The following is an 18,493-nucleotide window of genomic DNA, read 5'->3' on the forward strand; positions in this document are numbered from 1 at the left end:
GTTGCAAACTTCCATTTGCATTTCAGTTCCAGAGTTTAGACCATTTTGTTTTGTTCTTATCCTATACTTACAGAAAAGAAATCTGAAACAATTTTGTAACTGGAATGTTCGCAATAGCAATTTTCACCACAGCAGCCATTCTCACTTGCTGTCACCTGTTACAGATTTCACCTGCCTGCCTGAATGTTTTTCTTCTGCTAAAGGAGACATTCCTATGACCGAGTAGATTTGGGGTTTGGGGAAACAGTTCTCAGTTTCTCAGTTTTTTTTAACCATTTACTTACATTTATAAACTTATCTGTATATGCCCTATATCAAAGAGGTACAGCATGTGAAGGAAATAAAATCCTTTGTTTGCAGCTGTCTAGCACTGAATGACTTACTAAGAGGAAGACCTTTGGATGACATTATAGACAAGCTTCCAGACATCTGGGAAATCCTATTCAGAGTGCAAGATGACATTAAGGTAATGGAACTGATAATTGTACAGGAATCTTCAACAGCAAGCACAGTGATCAAGCTTTGAGATGTTTAAAGAGAGATTCTCTTGAGAAGTCATGCTGAACCAATGGGAGTTTTGTGTATTAAGCAGACTAGAAATTCAGGCCCCTTGCAGTTAAAATTTCCATACCATCTTGGAAATTCTTTGTGTATGTTTCTCGTGTTTTTAAGTGTTCGTTTTCATTCCTGCTGTGCTTATTCTTGGTGGTTCAGGATTTTTCCTGGATATAAAAGTTTTACTATGTATTTACTTATATCTGGAGTATGGAAACATTTATTTTGGGCTGCTTGTGTGCTTAAATGACTTACATATGTGAAGTCAGAGTCCTCAAGTCCTTCCATGTTTGAGCTGCATTCTCTCTGGATCCAGAGTTCTCTGCTCAAGCTTAAGCAAGGCTGAGCTGTTTTCCAAAGCCTGTGGTGTACCGGGAAGCTGCTTCCGTACTAGTAGATTAGTGTGTTCAGAAATGTTCCTGAGCACTGAAACCAACTGAGCAGTTTTGTCTCACTGCTAATGAGCTATATTAGCTTCCAAAATAGAGCAACTGCCTGCAAGGTGCCTTTTGGGAAGGATTTAATTCCTGAATTTTACCTGGCAGTGGTTTGGGAAGGTCTGCTTGTGGCAGGCCAGATTTTTTCGAAGACATTACCAGTCCAGGTGGTTGTGCTTCAGTACCCAGGAACATTATAGCAGCTAGATACTGCTTAATTCATCAATACAAGTAAAGAGTCTAGTTAGTGGTGCTGTCACATTCCACCAGAGCTGCACTAATTTGGCTGCTTGCTTTTAGTCCATCTTTCTCTAGTCCTAGATATTCAGTTGAGTAAAGGATCACTAAGCAACAGCTGTTAAACTGAGGAGGGGCTAAAGCATGCCCAAAGCAGTATATACATCTTTTTGCAGTAGGAGGTTCCGTTGGGTTTTCTGGGGTTTGAGTTTTATTGTTCGTTTGTCATTTTGTAGTTTTGTGGCAGTTTTTTGTTTTGAAAAGGACAACCAATAAAATAATATTACAGAGACAAATGTGAACAGAAGCACAGAGAACCTGGTGGTGTCAGGCAGGACTGGTAATGTATTTGTCATTGAGTAGACCAGATACGCAGCAGGACCCAAGCTAAAATTTCTTTGAAAGATGTTATACTAAGTATTAGCCATGAATATGGTCTTGTCAGTGCTAGTGTTATACTTACCAACTAGTATGAATTGTTCTATAGAAGATTTAAAAATAGTGACAATGCATTGTTGACTTCTTTTTCAGGAGACTGTGCGAAAGGCAGCAGAGCTAGCCCTAAAGACTTTAAGCAAGGTAAAACTCTAATTTCATGGTTTGCACATAGAGACATGTACGGTTTTGATGTCAGGTATCATTCACTATCGCACCTGCAGGAGTGACCTGTTTACCACAGACTGTTGTCTTGAAAAGGCCTCTAGTATGAGGTGCAATTGTGATAAACAGAACAGCCATCTAGGAAGCAATCATGAAAAAGCTTGACCACCTACCCTTCGGTTCTTTTGTTGATGCTGGTGAGGTTCTGCTGCTTGAGGATAATGTGATGTATAGAATGCCTTCTATACAACCGAAGGAGGGATATAGCGAACTGGTTTTTTTTGTCTGATGTCCATTTTTTTCCCACTTGGGGGTGGGATTTAAGGAAACTTCCTGTAACTCCAAGGGTTGACCAAGCCCAGCTGATGTGCTTGACCAAGCCCCGTGGAACCTCACAGGTGTGAAACAAAGTAATCCAGTCTGGACTTCACTCTGTGGTGCTGTTACTGAGACAAGATTTTTTGGGTGCAGTACATGTATCACTTGATATTTTGTTTGGTATTCCTCTAAAAAAGTCACATCAGTGGAAATGGATATTAAAGAGCTGTGTTTGAAATTACAACCTTCACAATGCGCACAACATGACATTTCAGTGGCACAAGTGGTGATTTGATTCCAAAATGTTGTTGCAGTTGCAGAATCTGTTCTCATCTGGGACTTGCTGCTCTGCAGCATGGTGGCTGAGATAGGCTGTCCCTCAGCTGAGAGGTTATTTGGTCCATCTCTTCATCCAGATGCAGATCAAGGCCTGCTGGGCTCTGAATTTGCCTCTTCTGGAAGCTGACCATAGCTGAAACTCCTTTTAGGGATGTGTCTTAGGACTTACGTACCTCCTGGAGAGGAGAATGACGGTGCAACAGAGCCTGAGTTTGGCTGAGCTATAGTTGCTGTTGGCTTCTTCTGCCTGACAAAGAAGGGACTTTAATGTAATCTGAGCAGAAGGTCTGTACACACTTGCAACACTGATTCTCACCTGTCCCCAGGTCTGTGTGAAAATGTGTGATCCCTCTAAAGGAGCAGCGGGTCAGAAGACGATAGCTGTATTGCTCCCTTGCCTCTTGGATAAAGGAATAATAAGCACAGTTGCTGAAGTCCGATCTCTCAGGTTAGTTTTGCATCATGTCAGTTCCCTGGGGGTCAGGTCATGATTTGTCCCAAAGAGACCCAGCTTATTCACTTGAGTTACAGGATGTTCTTTGTGTTTGGAGTGACAAGTTTCTCTCCAAAACAGCCTTGCTGCGGAGTCTCTCACAGAGTTCAAACAGCAGCCCCGGGAGCTCTGCCTGTCTATTGGGAGTACCTGGCCTCTGTGCAAATGCCCAGATTCGATTCCCGGCAGGAAGTTAGGAAGTTCTTTTCTCTGTGTACAACTGGTGAACTGATCTGAAAGCAGTTTGCTGCTCTTGAGACTGTCCTTCAGGACAAGCATATCTGTTCTGCTTGTAAGCAAAAAATCCCACGGTAGTTTTTGAAATAGCCAGGTCTTATTTTGTGACTGGTTGTGAGTAACAGCGGTTCACATCGCAGAGATGACTGCATTTGGTCATGCTGTTCAAATACATTTTACCTCACGTAATGGCTTGATGTTCCTTGATGTGTAGCGACTTCATATGCTTGTCACTTTGTAACCTTGTTTATTCCTTTGTTTGCTTGAAGGACAGAAAAGTTGGAAAATTGAGACCTGGATTGTAGCTGGTCTTTGCAAAAATAATTGTCTTTTATTGAACATGATTATCCAGGAAGGTTAGAAAGCTCCTAACAAATTATAGTGAATATTTCTTGATTTTTTTCATCCCTTTTGAATATACGAAAACCCTTTGTCAAAATGCAGCCTGAGAGGTGCGGTCACTCTGAAACTGACAAGTGGCATTTAAACAGATCATTTTCATTTTTTTTTTTCTTGGGCAGAGACAATGGATGTCTCTGGGATGACTTTGCCCAAAGGTTTTTTAAAACATGAAGATGTGTTATTTCTTCCTACATCTATCTGTAGTACTGACTCTTTGCCCATTCCCCTTGTGATACCCTGGCCAAAGTACTCCGTCTCTGTGCAAAGCATAGCATCAGCTGGAGGCTCAGGACTAGGGTGTGATTTTGCTTAAGCAGAACAATACACGGATTTTTGTTTGCAGGTAGATTTATATTGGTGTATCTGAGAATTGGATTGGCCTTTTTGTTGATACTGAATTAAAGTAGACCAGAGAGGTTTTTCAGGTAAGTATGTGTGTTTCTGTATTGACTTTCCCTTTGATCTTTTTCCAGCATTAACACTCTTGTGAAGATCAGTAAAAGTGCTGGGACTATGCTGAAACCTCATGCACCAAAACTTATCCCAGCCCTGCTGGAATCCTTGAGTGTGCTGGAGCCTCAAGTCCTCAATTATTTGAGTCTTTGTGCGACAGATCAGGAGAAAGTAAGTGCAATTATAATGGGAAAGTATCAGTAGAACAGAGATAACAAAGATTTAACTTCATTCAGTGAACAGAAAAGTAACAGATTTGTTTGAGAGGTGTTCAAATATGCAAAGAGAAATAGCACGTAAATTACTAATAAGTTTAGTCATTGAAATATGGCTGGACAAATGTGGGTTTTTTGAAGGTTGGGATTTTTTTTATTCACTAGACCACCACATATTTCAGAAAGTGAAAAATAATCTTAGTAAGAACTGTTGATAAATGTCACTTCAGCTCCATGTGCAACTGTGAAACAGGTGAAGAGAAAGTCTAAGAATTATCTGGAATGCATATGTACTGTCAAACTTTACTGCTGCTTTTTCCCAGGGGAGTAACTGCAGGACTTCTGATAGCATAAATTAGAAGGTCTGCCATAGCGCTGGTGGATGTTGTCAGCGCTGTGACCTTTAATCTCTCTCAGAGAACCGTATTAATTAGTAGCAGTCTTCTGGGAAAGTGACTGAACCCCGCTGTTCAGAAGCAAATTTAGCTAATTTCATTGTGAGGAGGGGAAGGGGTCAAGCTCTGCCCTTTGCAGAAGAAAAAGGTGTGAACAGTAGGTCAGAGTGGGATTTCCTCTCTGTTTGTTTGTTTGTTTGTTTGTTTCCGTGATGTCAGGAGTGCATGGTTTAGCTCCTGTACACCAGCTAGAACATCCATCTGCCTCTGAGAGACATTCATAGTCTGTAGATGGAGTTACTTTTTGTCTATATGTATCTGAAGTGGATTTTGGTTTGAGTTTGTGAGGTAGCCAAGTTATAGCTGATGTTGCCCTTTCCCCTGTTTTCATTTTGAGTTTACACATGGTTTTGTTGTTTGGTTTTTTTTCAGACTGCAATGGATAGTGCCAGACTTAGTGCTGTCAAGTCATCTCCCATGATGGAAACCATTAACATGGTAAGTACTTGAGAAAGGTTCCAGTGTAAGGCATGTTGTAGGAAAAGAGTAGGAATCAAAGTGGGAGCTTTACAGAACACCTGTTCAGGATTCATTTTGTTATCACATCTCCATGTGGATGTCTGTCCACCTTCTTTTTCATGTACTGACTGCTCTCATCCTGTCACCAGAGCTTACTCCTCAGATCAGTTGTGAATAGGCTTGGCTCCATTTGGAGTTGGACAGATTGTTTCTCCACCTGAAGATCTGCCTGCTTTGATGAAGAGGGCATCTTTCAAGTGCTTTTCTTTGGCTGGGGGCTGAGCTGGTTCTGGATTATGCTAGCTGCCATTTTTCTTTGTGTCTGGCCCACAGTTCCACAATCAAGTTCTCGTCTGGACCTCCAGATGATGATAGTCATTGTACTTAAGGCACAAACGCTGTCCAACCCTTGCCTGGTGGTACCTTAGATATTCTTACCTGGGCCTTGCCAGTGCTTTGATGGTGGAGATATTTAGACAAAACGGTGGTATCGCTGAAAGCACTGTCAGCAGCTGGTGTTTGGCACCGTAGTTTCTGCTTAGGCGCTGCACAGAGCCAGGGGCATGTGTGCAGGCAGGGCTGTCACCGCTGAGCAAGTTTTAGGAGAATTACAGCCACCAGAGCTATTCTTTGTTTCCTGCGCTTATGGAGGAAGAACAACAGCAAGCGCTCCTGTGTGTAACAGCACGTGGAGCTGCGTTTCGGTGTCAGGTGGAGTGCTGTCTATAAATAGTGTGTAAAGTGGCATGGGACTGAAGCCTGCATGTCGAAGTGTGCTCAGGCCACCCCACTGGTGGCAGCAGCTGCTGCTGTCCCTTCTTCAGGCTGTGCCTCTGCCCTGCCCGCCCGGGGGGACAGTTGGGCTGCCCTGGTCGATGCTTGGGATTTACTTGGGGAGGGGAGAGATCGTATGGCTTCCCCGGTGTAACTTGAAGATGTCCTGGCCTATGAGCAGCCTCTCTGTTCCTCTACATTCTGGGGCTGGCTAGGAGATTGTAGATTGGTAGAATGGATTGTTCTCTTCACCATACCAGTGCAGGAGTTGGAAATGACAGCAGATCTGACTTTTGAAGCTTAGAGAGAGTTACCTTCAGTTGGTAAGCGATCCTTGAATTTGCTGGAGGATGGATCTCCCCTCTGCAGGCTGTGTGCTACACAGCATTCTGGAAACATGAGGCTCTCTGTTTTGTCCAGTGGCATTTTAGGCATAGGAAATTACACATTATACCAATAAAATCCCTCCTGTACCTTTATGCCATTTATTATTACACTTGTTTGCCTTGACCTGTTCAAAAACTGTCTTGACTGGTTTCATTTCATCATCTAGTTTGGGTATGTTATTGCTTCAGGGTTTCAGACTGTGGGGGGAGCGGTTGAGTTTAGTCCTAAGATATACGCGCCTTTGCATCCCTTTTCCTTGCTAAAAGGAGCTCTTGCTAGTGTGTTACTTTCAGCTTTCTGAACAGCTGGAGTGCAGGAGTACATCACTTCCAGCAAATGATAATTTTAGCAGGGTCAGCTCAGGGTAGAAGTGGGACAAGAGAATCTGCATCTGGTGGAAGCCAGTTGGTGGTGCCTTTTTCCCCACCATGCAGCAAATTTTCACTATTCAGCTGAAGGCTAGCCTGCTAAACTGAGGCAGGCCTCGGCTGGAAGTAGACCAGTTCAAGTCTGCCACCATTACCTTTCTGTTTTTCTTCCCCCTCTCCCACCCTGCTCTGTCCCTTGCCTTTCTTTAGAGCTTGCAGTATTTGGATGTGTCCGTCCTGGGTGAGCTGATTCCTCGGCTGTGTGAACTGATCAAAAGTGGAGTAGGCCTTGGTACAAAGGTACGGCTGTGATTTTAATAGTTCATTTGGAAGTGGAGAAGGGAACACAGAGCAGTGTCAACGTAAATATGGTCCTTTTGGCTGACACTTTTAAAATGACAGCTTGGACTCGTTCTTACTGGAGTCATTCCACATCTGAGTCTCAGTCAACCTACATTACTCCTCATTTTCTGAATGTGTGCTGGCTTAACCTTCCCTGGGCTACATGGCTGTTGTGTTCTGCAACACCTGAGTGCAGAAGGTTGTCATTGATAGCTGTAAATCTTCCAGGACAATCTATCCTGAGTGTGGGTCCTGGTAACATTTTCACTTCCTAATTCAATTCTTGTAATTTGTTTGTTACAAACTGTTTTTCTGCTTCTACCCTTGGCTCCAGGCTTATCAGGGCAGAGGCTCAGTGGGCCTAGATCGTGTCATACAAGTATATACAGCACCGCAGCCAGCATTAACAGTAATAACCAGGGGCTAATATTGTTTTACCTTAGCTTTGTTTTCCCTTGCAATCTTCCAGGGAGGCTGTGCCAGTGTAATTGTGTCGCTAACCACACAGTGTCCTCAGGACTTAATACCGTATTCAGGTGAGGTTTGTTTCTAGTGTCAAGTTTTAAAGGTGCTTTTTGTTGCTGTTCTGTAGGTGGTGTTTCCTCCCTGTTGGCCCTTGATTTTATCAGAAGAATGATCTTTGTGTGTGTGTTTTCCTCAGAGAGCGGTTTGAAAGTGCCTTGTGCCTATGAGACTGGCGGGCTGGGGGTGGGTCCTGGGGATTTTAAATACCTCACCAGGGTGGAAGAGGCAGAGGAAGGAGCTGAGGGAATTGGCTAGCGCCCAGCAGGAACAGGCAGAAATGTCTCTAGACTTTCTTGGAGCAGACTGGCAATGCTTGTGTTAGTGCAGCGCTGTCAGTAGGCTCTTGTTCCTTCAACTTCAGCTGTGGGAGGACCATAAAATGGGGACTTTGCTTCCTTGAGTCTTAGACTTCTCTTTACAATTTATTTTGATTTGGTAGTAGAAAGGAGGTCACCTTTCTGTTCAAAAATAGAAATAAAGCTGAAAGCATGATGAGCTGGGGTGCTCACGTACACGAACATTAGCAGTCACGGTCTGCAGGCTGAGGCTGGCAAGACACTCGCTTCTCCTGAGCTGTGCTGTGTTACGCTGTGCACTTGTTTAAACGTGAGACCTATAGCCCCGCAAACCTGTGATGAGGAAAAATACTTAAATTCAGACAATCTAATGAAATGCAAGCTATTGTAATTCTTGCCACAGAAATAAAAACATGGTACTTTTGTTACAACGAGGTCTCTTCCAACAGGCAAACTTATGAGCGCTTTACTTAGTGGTCTGACAGATCGCAACAGTGTGGTGCAGAAGTCTTTTGCCTTGGCTATGGGGCATCTGGTCCGGGTGAGTATGGGTTTGAGGTGCTTTTAGGTTTTGTTTTGCTTTTTTGTGGTTGGTTTTTTCTTTTAAGTATTTGAGTGATTTGAGTTTCTTCCATGTTCCAGACTTCCCGAGACAGTAGCACTGAGAAGCTGCTGTACAAACTCAGCAGTTGGTACATGGAGAAGGAAGGTATGTGGCTTTTGGGGTGTTCAGTTACATAATATAGTGCAGAAAAAGTTGCTGCTGATAGCAAAAGCTGGTAAAGAAACATTTCTATTTTGTGATGCTTGGTTTCATTGGCATGATAATAATGGCATAATTCCCATGCATCATTGTACAATACTGTGCATTCCTCTGCTTCCCAAGAGGGAGACCAAACTGTTAAAGTAAAATCCTGCTTCCCAGTCATAACGTGATTGTTTCACTCCTTCAGAGCCAGTTTACAGAACAGGCTGTGCTTTAACTGTGCATGCTATGGGACGCTACAGTCCAGATGTAGTGAAGAACCATGCCAAACATGTGCTGCCGTTGGCTTTTCTTGGTATGCACGAGGTTCCCGATGAAGAGAAAGGAGAGAAAGAGAATTCTACTCTGTGGACTGAAGTTTGGCAGGAAAATGTACCTGGTAAGTTGCATTAAGAGTGGTAAAAGGTTTGTGGGAAGCATGGGGCAAGAAATGTCATGCTTTCTGGAAATCCATTTTGAAAATACAGCATATTCTCATGCTGGGAGATTTGGGAAGCTTGCTTTCGTTTCCTTCCTTGCTAAAGATGCCCTATAAGACTTCCAGCTTCTCTGTGGCTATTTATAAGAATTACAGAGGTGTTGATCACCGAGGACACACAGACACAGTCAGGAGAAGTGTTTTAAGATTGTGAGGCACTGAATGCCACTGTAATACGGCATGATTGTGGCACAGATAGCTGGACATCTTTAGAAATTTTGATGCCAGCATTTAAGGGCTAATGCACGCTCTGAAGTTACAGGGGACTTTGGCCTGTGTCTTGAGTTGGAGATCTCTCTGGCGATGCCTCTGGTTTTAACTTCAGTAAATAAATCTACACTATGGAAGGTCTATTTTGCCGTGCTTTCTGTCTGTAGAGGAAGATCTGGATGCGTTGTGAGATGGTTTTGCTGGCTCCTTCTGTGACCTGATTTTGCATCTGGTCCCTCAGTCACCAGGGTACTTTTCATGGGGTTTGTAAAAGGAGCTGCAAAAAGGTTTTCCAGTGACCTGTTCTTGCAAAAAAAAAAAAAAAAAAAAACTGTATTGCTTGGAAAGAGGCTAGCACAATGGCTAGTTTCTGCCATGTGGAAGGACTGAGATGAGCTCTTTGTCTAGATAGATACTAAAGGTTTTCTTTGGAAGGATCTAGAAAACAGAACCCATCTTCAGTCAGCCTGGGAGGAGTTCTTCACCCCTTTGTCTGAAGTAGGCCTTGCTGATATGTTTCATCGCCAGAAAAAAAAGATAAACAGATAAATCTGTAATGGCTTTTTTTATGTTTTTTTTTTTCTTTTTTTAAATAAGATCAGATTTTTGCTTGTTTCATGGCAAAATTACAGTTTTTATCTGTCTGATGTGCAGGTACTCAGGGTGGCATCAGGCTGTATATGCAGGAGTTGATAACCATCACCCAGAAGGCTCTGCAGTCCCAGTCCTGGAAGATGAAAGCCCAGGGAGCAGCGGCAATGGCATCAATTGCCAAACAGACAGGCTCCCTTGTACCACCGCATCTGGGAATCGTGCTGTCTGCACTGCTGCAAGGCCTGCCAGGGAGAACCTGGACTGGGAAGGTAAAAAAGGACCTGGCACCTCATGGATAGCTGTGGGTGCCAGCACGCAGCCCTCGAGCCCAGAAATACAATGTTCTGTGCTGCAGAGAAACCCATGTAGCAACATTCATGTAGGAACTCTGTCTTAGGGAATCTTCCTTTTGCCCTGCATTTAGCAGATACAGAAATGACAGGGAAGATAAGTAGGTGGAGTTAACACTGCTTTAGGAGTTGGGTTCCTGCTGAGACTACTTCCACTGCACCATACTCTACCCTTGAGGGGCACTAGCTTGTGCTCAGAGGTGCTGCTGCCAGGCCTCTTTCCAGTGCCAGTTCAGGGCAGACGGAAAGGCGAGTCCTCTGCAGCCTCTACAGCAGGAGTGGCGGGGGCCAGACGTTGCTTCTCTAGGCTGGTGTCATAGGCACATTTCCCCACTGTCTCTCGCAGTGGAGTACAAAGGTTTCCCGTGTGTGCCAGGACTGTGCCGTTTGGCTGTGTAGCATTTCTCAGTGGTATCCGTTTTACTCATTGCAGGAGGAGCTGTTAAAGGCCATTGCCAGTGTCGTCTCTGCATGCAAGTAAGTGTCTGGAAAGAGGTGGTAATCTCTAGATTTGGGATCTCAAAAAAGGAGGTTGCGGCACAGTGTTGTTGCCTGTCTGGTGCTAAGGAGACTCCAGACAGTTGTGGGCACCATCCTGATCTCCCGTCAGCATGTGAGGAGTCTCTCTTCACTCCACTTGTCAATGTGTGGGTCTCTGGTGAGAGCCAGGAGGGCGAAGTGATGCTTCAGAGGGACCTGCAGAGGTACATGGTTGATGTAGGGCGAGCAAGGGGGTGTTGAGAGGCCAGAATTTCTAAGAACAAAGAAGACACTAAGGGGAAGGATGGACATCTTAAAGGGGAAGAGAGAGGAAGAGGTAGAAGCGTGAGAGGGGAAAGTGCATTGGAAGCGTATAAGGAAAGACAGGAAATGAAAACAGGGAGAAGAGACACGGTAAGAGCGAAGAAGAGCACCAGAGTGTAACTTCAGTTACAACTGTTGGTAGGCAACTCTGTGCCTGGACACAGGCATTACTTCCTGTCTGTGGGAAAAGTGGTGTTTAGGAAGGGACTAGTGTGGGTCTGATAGTTTCTGCGTGCCTTGTGTTTCAGTGCAGAGTTGCAGAAATCGGTGCCAGGCCAGCCCGCCGTCAATGATGTTGTCCAGGCTGTCCTGAAAGAATGTCGGAAAGAGAACCTGAAGTATAAGATAGTGGCACTGCGCTGTGCGGCTGAGGTGCTGCAGGCAACAAGGGAAGACCGGTTCCAGGAGCTGGCAGATATCATCTTTCCCATGATAAAGAAGGTGACGGTTCAGCTTCTTGAGTTTTCCCTCTTTCAAAGCAAAGCACCCAAGCGGTGACAGCCCGGCTGATGCTGGACGCATGCCAGGCTTCTGCCCAGAAGCCGGTGTGAGGAATACCCCACACTCAGCCAGATCCTTGGGGGGATGAATACCAGACCGTTGGTGAGCCCTGGTGGGGTTATACATGTGCTGCCCAAATTCTGGATTAGCCCGACTGTTCTCTAGGCAGAGTCCTTCCTGTAGTGTCCAGCACTGCCCCCAAACAGCATTAAAGTTTAACTCCTGGCTGCTCTGCAGGCAGCAAGAGACGCCTAGGAGGCTGTGTAGAGCGCTTCTGTTCAGCATCTGCAGTGCTTCGCAGCTCTGCGAGTGGGACTCGTGTAGCACAGGCAGATGTTTGGATGCAAGGCCGTGGAGCCTGCTGTGCCCTGCTGCAGGCTGCAGGTGGTGCCAGAGCTGCTGGTGGCTGGGGGGGCCTGTGCTCCGTCTGTATGGAGGCACGGACGGGGTGCCAGGACTGGCGTGCACAGACTGCAAGGGAAGACTGAACTACACCAAGGTGTGTGGCCAGCCTGCCCTCATCCTTCTGTCGGTCATACCTTCCCCCAATGGCATCCGCAGAACTCTCTTGAGAGCGTGGGCGCGGGTTTACCAAAGCACGATGAAGACGACGAGGACACGAGGGAGAAAGAGGTGCAGATGGAGTCCCTGATCTGTGCCTTCGAGACCCTGGGCAAAGCCTGGCCAAGGAGCCCAGAGACACAGCGTAAGTCAGCTGAGGGTGTGCAGACTTTCTCGGCTCAAACTGTTTCCTCTTAAAATTAGAAGGGGGAGGAGGGAGGGACCTGGAGATTGTGTGGGGAGTGGGGAGGCCTTTGAGGAGGTGCAGGATCTTGCTGCCTGCAGGTTTCACCATCTTCGGTGACAAAGCTGCCCCAACAGCTTTCCCACAGTGTAGCCCATCCTTGGGGAAGTTCCCTTACCGTTGTCTTAAACTCGCTTCACCGTACTGTTCTGCGTTTGCAGACACATGCAGAATGCCTGAGGTGGCTTGCCTAATCAAACGCAGCCTGGTTCTGCTGCTCACATTTATGTTTCTGTCAAAGCTGGTATAGGGCGGAGGAATTGGGTATATATGAAAAAAAAAAAAAGGTTGCTTTTATTAGCATGCCTGAATGTGTAGTGCAGCTGCTTGTCTTCCAGTGTTTGTTAATGAGAGTGTTGATGTGGTGAAGATTTTCAGGGTCACTTGTTACAGGATGTTGGCTTGGCCGTGTGCAGTGTCTGGCTTGTTGTTGCTTGGGTGGGAGCCCGAGGAACACCTGGGAGACAGAGCGGGAAGTGTTTTCCTGCTGCCTTTCCCTGTGGTAACACCATGACATCCTTACTTTTCTGTAGGTTGCTATCGCCAAGAGTTTTGCAAGTTAATGTGTGACCGTCTGAAACTCAGCACGTGGAAAGTGCAGCTTGGAGTGCTACAAGCCATGAATGCCTACTTCCAAGGGTAATTCTCCTTTCTGCAGCCCACTTCAGTGATGTTTCTTTTCTTTGTTGCTTCAAACTGTTTAATGAAATTGAGGATGGCACTGGGTTCTCGAAGGAAGCTGAGTAGGCTTCTGTCCCAGTGGTGCAGGGTGTCTGACGGTGTTTTTGCTTTTGACAGGCTAATGCTGTTTGATGAGGAGCACTCAGACCCTGTGGCTTTGACAGAAATACTGTTGGAAACCTGTTCATCTATCACCCATTCTTTAGGTAAATGGACTTCTCCTGGTTTGTGTCTGGTGATGAATTGCTTGTTAACGCATTCCTACTCTGGGGCTTGGCTGGTGGAGGAGGTGCAGAGTAAGCATAAGCTGTCAGAGATAACATTTTGTCCTTCTGTGCGCTGCGCTGTGATAATTCTGATTTTGAGTAGCTGTTGAAGATGGTACTACGCAGCTGCTGAACACAGAGAAGTAGATTCCTCTGATGCAAGAGAACTTTGAGGGGGGAGGGAACAGCAGGCAGCAGACTCCTGTGCAACCTCTCAGGAGTGCAAATCAGAAAGGTAGTCGTTTTCTCCATGCAGAAGATGGACCCCACCTAATCAAGCTATTACTGATTTAATGAAACCCAAGTTTTTCTCCTCCACGGTTCATACTTCTTGGATACATATGCATTGGAGAGGCCCAAAGTTTTCTCATCGTTCCAGTGCATGAAGCTCTGAGGCAGTTGTGCTCTCCCTGAGCAGAGTGCCCGTGGGGACATAGGTGCTGGCTGTGTAATGCTGACAGTCGTGGGGCTGTTTATTACTTTGGTAATGTTCCCACTTGTCCTGTGGCTGTCTCAATGTCCTAAGTCTGCTCGTACCTACGTGTGGCTCTTATTTCTGGTATGCCTAAAGGCAGCAACTACTTCACAGCTAGCTACCAATCCAGAGACCCCTTTGGGGAGAGCTGCTTTTAACTACCGATCCTGGAATGAGACTGCAATGAGACTTAAGCTCAGGAGACCAAATAACTTTTTGTGACAGGCTTGTGCTTGATGGCATAGAGTTTATGTACCCTCGCGTATTGCTACTTGTTAAAATTTGGATGATTTATAGCCATTGCAACTCACCAACAGAACAGCCTGTTAGGCACAGAAGTTGTCTGCAATTGCACAGCAGCTCTGCCAGCGTTGTTCGCTGTCAAGACATGCAAGGAACAGTAGCGCTGTGGTGACAGCAGAGGCGATGCCCAAGGCTCAGTCGACTCACCAGCCTCTTGCTGGTCGCTTTCTGCCATTCAGATGTGTCTAACTGTGGGGAGCGCTGCAGGCTGCCAGCACAAATAAGCCCAGCGAGTCTGGAGACCGCGGTGGTGGCTGCTCTTTGTACAGCCAGTGTGCCTTTGGTTCTCACTGTGGTTGTCGGGTTTTTTTGTTTGTTTTTTAAATCCCTTAGAAAACAAAAGCTACACATCCATAAGAACAGAAGCTTTGTCTGTGATACAACTGCTGCTCACCAAACTGCAAGGTGAGACTTGTTGTTTGCCACCTGGGAGAGCCAAAGAAGGTGCCTGGCTCTGTGGCCTGGAACCCTGCAGAGATGGCGTTACCTTCTGCTTGCAGCACTGGGTGGTTTCGGGGCAGCTGGGACTTGGAGTTCGGTGCTTGGTGACTTGGGAAACTTGGAGAGAGCTTGAAGCAGCTGTGGGTAAGGTCAAGGTCTAAAGCCCTGTGGGACGCTCCTTGGGTGAGGAGAACATCCAGCAAGGCGGGTCCCAGGGAGGGCACACAGGACTGCGCGTGTCGTCAGATTCTGCGCTAAGTGCAGGCTCTGTCGAGGGGAGAGCTCTTGTTTGTGCGGAAGAGTAACGATCGACCTTTCAGTGCCAAGTTTGTTCCTCATTGTTAATTTGGGATTTAAGCCTTGCAGATTTTGCTTCAGAGAATGAGTCTGCTTAGGTCTCAAGGTCATACGTATCTGCAGTTGTTCATAGCAAATGTTTCATTTGGATTTCTGTTACGCGCTTTTTGTCTGCTTTATTCTAGCAAAGATCTTACGCTACATGAGGCAGTTGCGAAGTGGGAGATACTTGATTCTTCAGGCCCTTGTTTTCACGAGTTGCAGGCTTAGGGAGTCAAGCCCAGTCTAAATGTGCGTGACTGTGCCGGAGGCAGCACGTGCCCTGCGTGTCTGGCTGAACTGGCCGTCTCAGTAGCCTTCTGCTGGAGGAGCAGGACAGACCGCGAGTAAAATGCCGAAGCAGTCACTCTTCCAGCCTGTCTGGGGATGGAGGTGGCCTGGTGAGTTTTTCGGGACTCTGGTATTCATGTCCACTGTCTGTCTGTCTTTACACAGAAGCTCGACAGTGGGAAAGCCTGACGCTGGAAAGCAGAGAGCACCTTGTTCGTTCATTGTCTACCATGGCATCAGACAGCAGACCCGAGCTACAGGAGAAGGCATTTATACTGAAGAAAACACTTGAAAATCTTGACTAGGTTGTAAAATACAAACTACAAAGTGCCATGTAAAACAAAAATGAAAAAGTGCAGTGGTCTGAAAACCAAGTGGGAAAACGAAGATTACTCTGTAGCATGCATCATTCCTGGCCAAAATAAAAAATGCCTTAAATTCTTTTCCCCGTTAATGTTACTTTTACTCTTTTAAGCTGATGGTTAGTTTTACGAAGTTTTATCAGTAAATACCTCTAATAATCTGCCCTAGAATGTTCATAAGTGTGCAACATCAAAAATGTTGAGGGCAAGATGCTTTTTTTTTTTATTTTAAATCGGCAAAAGAATGTTACTCAGATCCCCTTTGTCCTTCAAAGGAATTGCTGAAAATCCACCAGCACGGGAAGTGAAAATCACGTTTGATTTTCACTTATGTCGTGTGTGGAGATCTGTTACCTGGTGTCTAAGCAGTAAATCCTGGTGACTCTGCAGCAGAGCTAGTGTTCTGTTACCCGCAACAAAGGAAATGCTTCCCCTGATGAAGCCCCCGTTAAACTCCCGAGGCTTCCCAGGGGCAGGGTTTCACCTGACGCCCACCTCTGCTGCTCCTGCTTGCTCCCCCCTGGCAGCCTGTTGTCTGTGAGTACGAAAGGCAGAGTACTGTTAACTTCGCTCCTCCCTCCTCCTCTGACCTCAGCATGGACTGACCGAGACTATGCCTTCCCCAGCTAGCAGCCTCAGCCTCCCAGACTTTTAAATGAGAACTTTTTTCCTCAAAGGATGCACTAGAGAGCACTTTACTGAGCTGTGTGGGACAAAGTTGGGCCTAGTTGGTGCCCGGGTGGAACACTGCTCTTCTCAAAATTGTTTTGCATGGACACTCCTCAGCTGCAGGAAAAAAAAAAATTAAATAGGAAAACAATCTTTTCTAGATATGTTTTTGAAGAGTGTTCGAAGTTTGCAATGACACGTTTTTTTAATAGTGGTAATATTTTATTCCCTTCCTGTTCGTAACCTGTTCTTGCTTTGGAAACCCGTAATGATTTAGACTTGTCAATATTTGTAAGAAACTGAACCGTCTGTCATTTCTCAGCAGCCCAAGTCATGCTGGTTTCTAGCAAATACTTTTTAATTTGCACTTAAGAAGAAAGAGTATATCTGCATTAACTTGGAGTAAAATTGCTGTATGATGATGTGGCCATGCTGCCTGTCTCTTTTTTTTTCCCTTTTTTTGCCCTCCTCAGATAAAAAGACAAACCTGACCACTATAGCAACAGACGTTTAACAGTGTGAAGTTAGCACTGCGCGGCAATCTGACCAGTACATGTACAGCTTTTTGGGGATAAATGCTTTGCTGACGGTGAAATCAAATCATTAGTGTGGGCAATACCATGTCCATGGCTTTCAGCACAGGAAGGCTTGTTTCTTTTCATACAGCCTGCAGCTCCTCTCAGATGTGAGCCGTTAGGGAGAGGGTCGCTCAGATGACGCCGTGTCTCTTCCGTGCCCATTTACTCAAAATCAGATATGCAGTACCTACCGTTCCCTCAGGTGCCATTTCCCGTTCAGTGTTTTCTGGTACTGTAACGATTTTGTTGTCTGACTTGCTCTCCACGGGAAGGGAGGAATGTAATTTGTGCACACCCGGTAAGAAAACGTCAGCAAGAAATGGGCAGAGCTGTCCCACCGTGGCTCTCGTGTAGCAGAAACCTCAGCAAGCACTATTGCATTGTACACTGGAACTGGTCAGTGGGTAACTCCTTGGTGCTGGGAGCTGGTGCTATAACGTTTTGATTTACACCTTGTTGCAGGGAGCTGCTCTTTGTTTACGTGTAGTTTGAACTATCGAGCACAGTGTACATTTTAAAAATTTTACTGGGCAAATCAGTTTGCAACCTCTTTAAAAATTTGCTTACCATGACATGTAGTGTCATGAGTGCTCATTTTTTTTTGGTATTAGGTGAATATTACCAGTGATGCTTTGTGTAGCAGTTCATTGTCTGACTTGGGTTTTTTTCATATTGGTGAGTGACAGTAACAGAAAAGCAAGGGCCTCCACGCCTCTGGTGATTTGAGCTTCCACTGTGGAGTGGAGTGTTCGGAGGCAATGCCTAATGCGGTCAAATGACTGTGAGCAGAGTAACTAGTCGTTGTCAATAGCAACCTGAATTTCTCTATTGGGGATTTACACTAGAGGGAAGAGCGTATTCTAGGAACTCTGTACAAACAGCTGGGTTAACAACTCTGGCCAAGAGTGTTAGGAAGGTTAGAGATGGTACAACACTTTCTGAATCACAAAGCAATATGTCTTTCACGTGATTACAGAACAGATTCAGAGCTCCTCTCTAAAGCACGTGCCTATACACAAAACCTACCTGTACAAAAGTTAATTCAGTCAGAGGTTTGATTTCTACCCCCCTCGCATTTGTAAACTTGATGGGATTAAAAATAATTAAATAGATGTGGCCTTCCTAGAGTTTTTCCTCTAAAAGTGATTGCACTATGTACTTACACACTGTACTTCGCCCAGCGCGGGCCTTTCTTGTGCTGCTGCAATGCTTTGTATACCCGGAGTGCGGTGCGCAGACGTGACTCTAGCACTCACCTTCTGACCTACAAGCTGTTGCTTACATGGATGTACATTGAGAAAAGTTTTCTAATGTTGCGAGATCTCCATCTAATTCACTGCAATCTGTACTGTCGAAGTATGTGAATGGTCTGACTGAAAGAAAACCCTCCTGCTTACCAAAAAGGTAAAATTAAATAAAAGCTGCATGACCTGTTCTTTGAAGTGACTGCTGATGTTTTCTTCTCCCACTATGAGTATTTCGCAGTGTCCTTGCGTGCCGGATTCAAGGCGCACCTTTGGTTCCGCGCTGCGCGGGCCGTGCCCCTGCAGTGCTTGGCGTCAGCACCGGTTGGGCACAATGGAGCGGGGCTGGTGTTTAAGCCAACAAAGAGGAGCACGTGGTGCGGGCTCACCGGGAAGGGAAGAGAAAGGGAGGGGAAAAAAGAAAGACACATCAGGATGTACAAATTT

The 18,493-nt window shown here is 45.6% G+C and overlaps 1 protein-coding gene across 3 annotated transcripts in view; it reads left to right on the forward strand.

Moving 5' to 3' along the window:
- The window catches only part of ECPAS (Ecm29 proteasome adaptor and scaffold), a 69,276-nt gene extending 51,032 nt beyond the window's left edge, over window positions 1–18,244 (forward strand). For all 3 annotated transcript variants that reach the window (XM_075447181.1, XM_075447180.1, XM_075447182.1), the window contains exons 32-49: window positions 361–466; window positions 1,761–1,808; window positions 2,813–2,934; window positions 4,092–4,242; window positions 5,114–5,179; window positions 6,940–7,029; window positions 7,541–7,607; window positions 8,342–8,433; window positions 8,535–8,601; window positions 8,846–9,037; window positions 10,001–10,209; window positions 10,724–10,767; window positions 11,343–11,535; window positions 12,157–12,301; window positions 12,934–13,039; window positions 13,199–13,287; window positions 14,459–14,530; window positions 15,359–18,244. In XM_075447181.1, coding sequence (XP_075303296.1) covers window positions 361–466; window positions 1,761–1,808; window positions 2,813–2,934; window positions 4,092–4,242; window positions 5,114–5,179; window positions 6,940–7,029; window positions 7,541–7,607; window positions 8,342–8,433; window positions 8,535–8,601; window positions 8,846–9,037; window positions 10,001–10,209; window positions 10,724–10,767; window positions 11,343–11,535; window positions 12,157–12,301; window positions 12,934–13,039; window positions 13,199–13,287; window positions 14,459–14,530; window positions 15,359–15,498 — 1,999 coding nt within the window. In that variant the 3' untranslated portion in view covers window positions 15,499–18,244. The remainder of the gene's footprint in view (window positions 1–360; window positions 467–1,760; window positions 1,809–2,812; window positions 2,935–4,091; window positions 4,243–5,113; window positions 5,180–6,939; window positions 7,030–7,540; window positions 7,608–8,341; window positions 8,434–8,534; window positions 8,602–8,845; window positions 9,038–10,000; window positions 10,210–10,723; window positions 10,768–11,342; window positions 11,536–12,156; window positions 12,302–12,933; window positions 13,040–13,198; window positions 13,288–14,458; window positions 14,531–15,358) is intronic.
- The last annotated feature ends 249 nt before the right edge of the window (window positions 18,245–18,493 follow it).

This window comes from Opisthocomus hoazin, chromosome Z (assembly GCF_030867145.1).
Source record: "Opisthocomus hoazin isolate bOpiHoa1 chromosome Z, bOpiHoa1.hap1, whole genome shotgun sequence".
NCBI lineage: Eukaryota > Metazoa > Chordata > Aves > Opisthocomiformes > Opisthocomidae > Opisthocomus > Opisthocomus hoazin.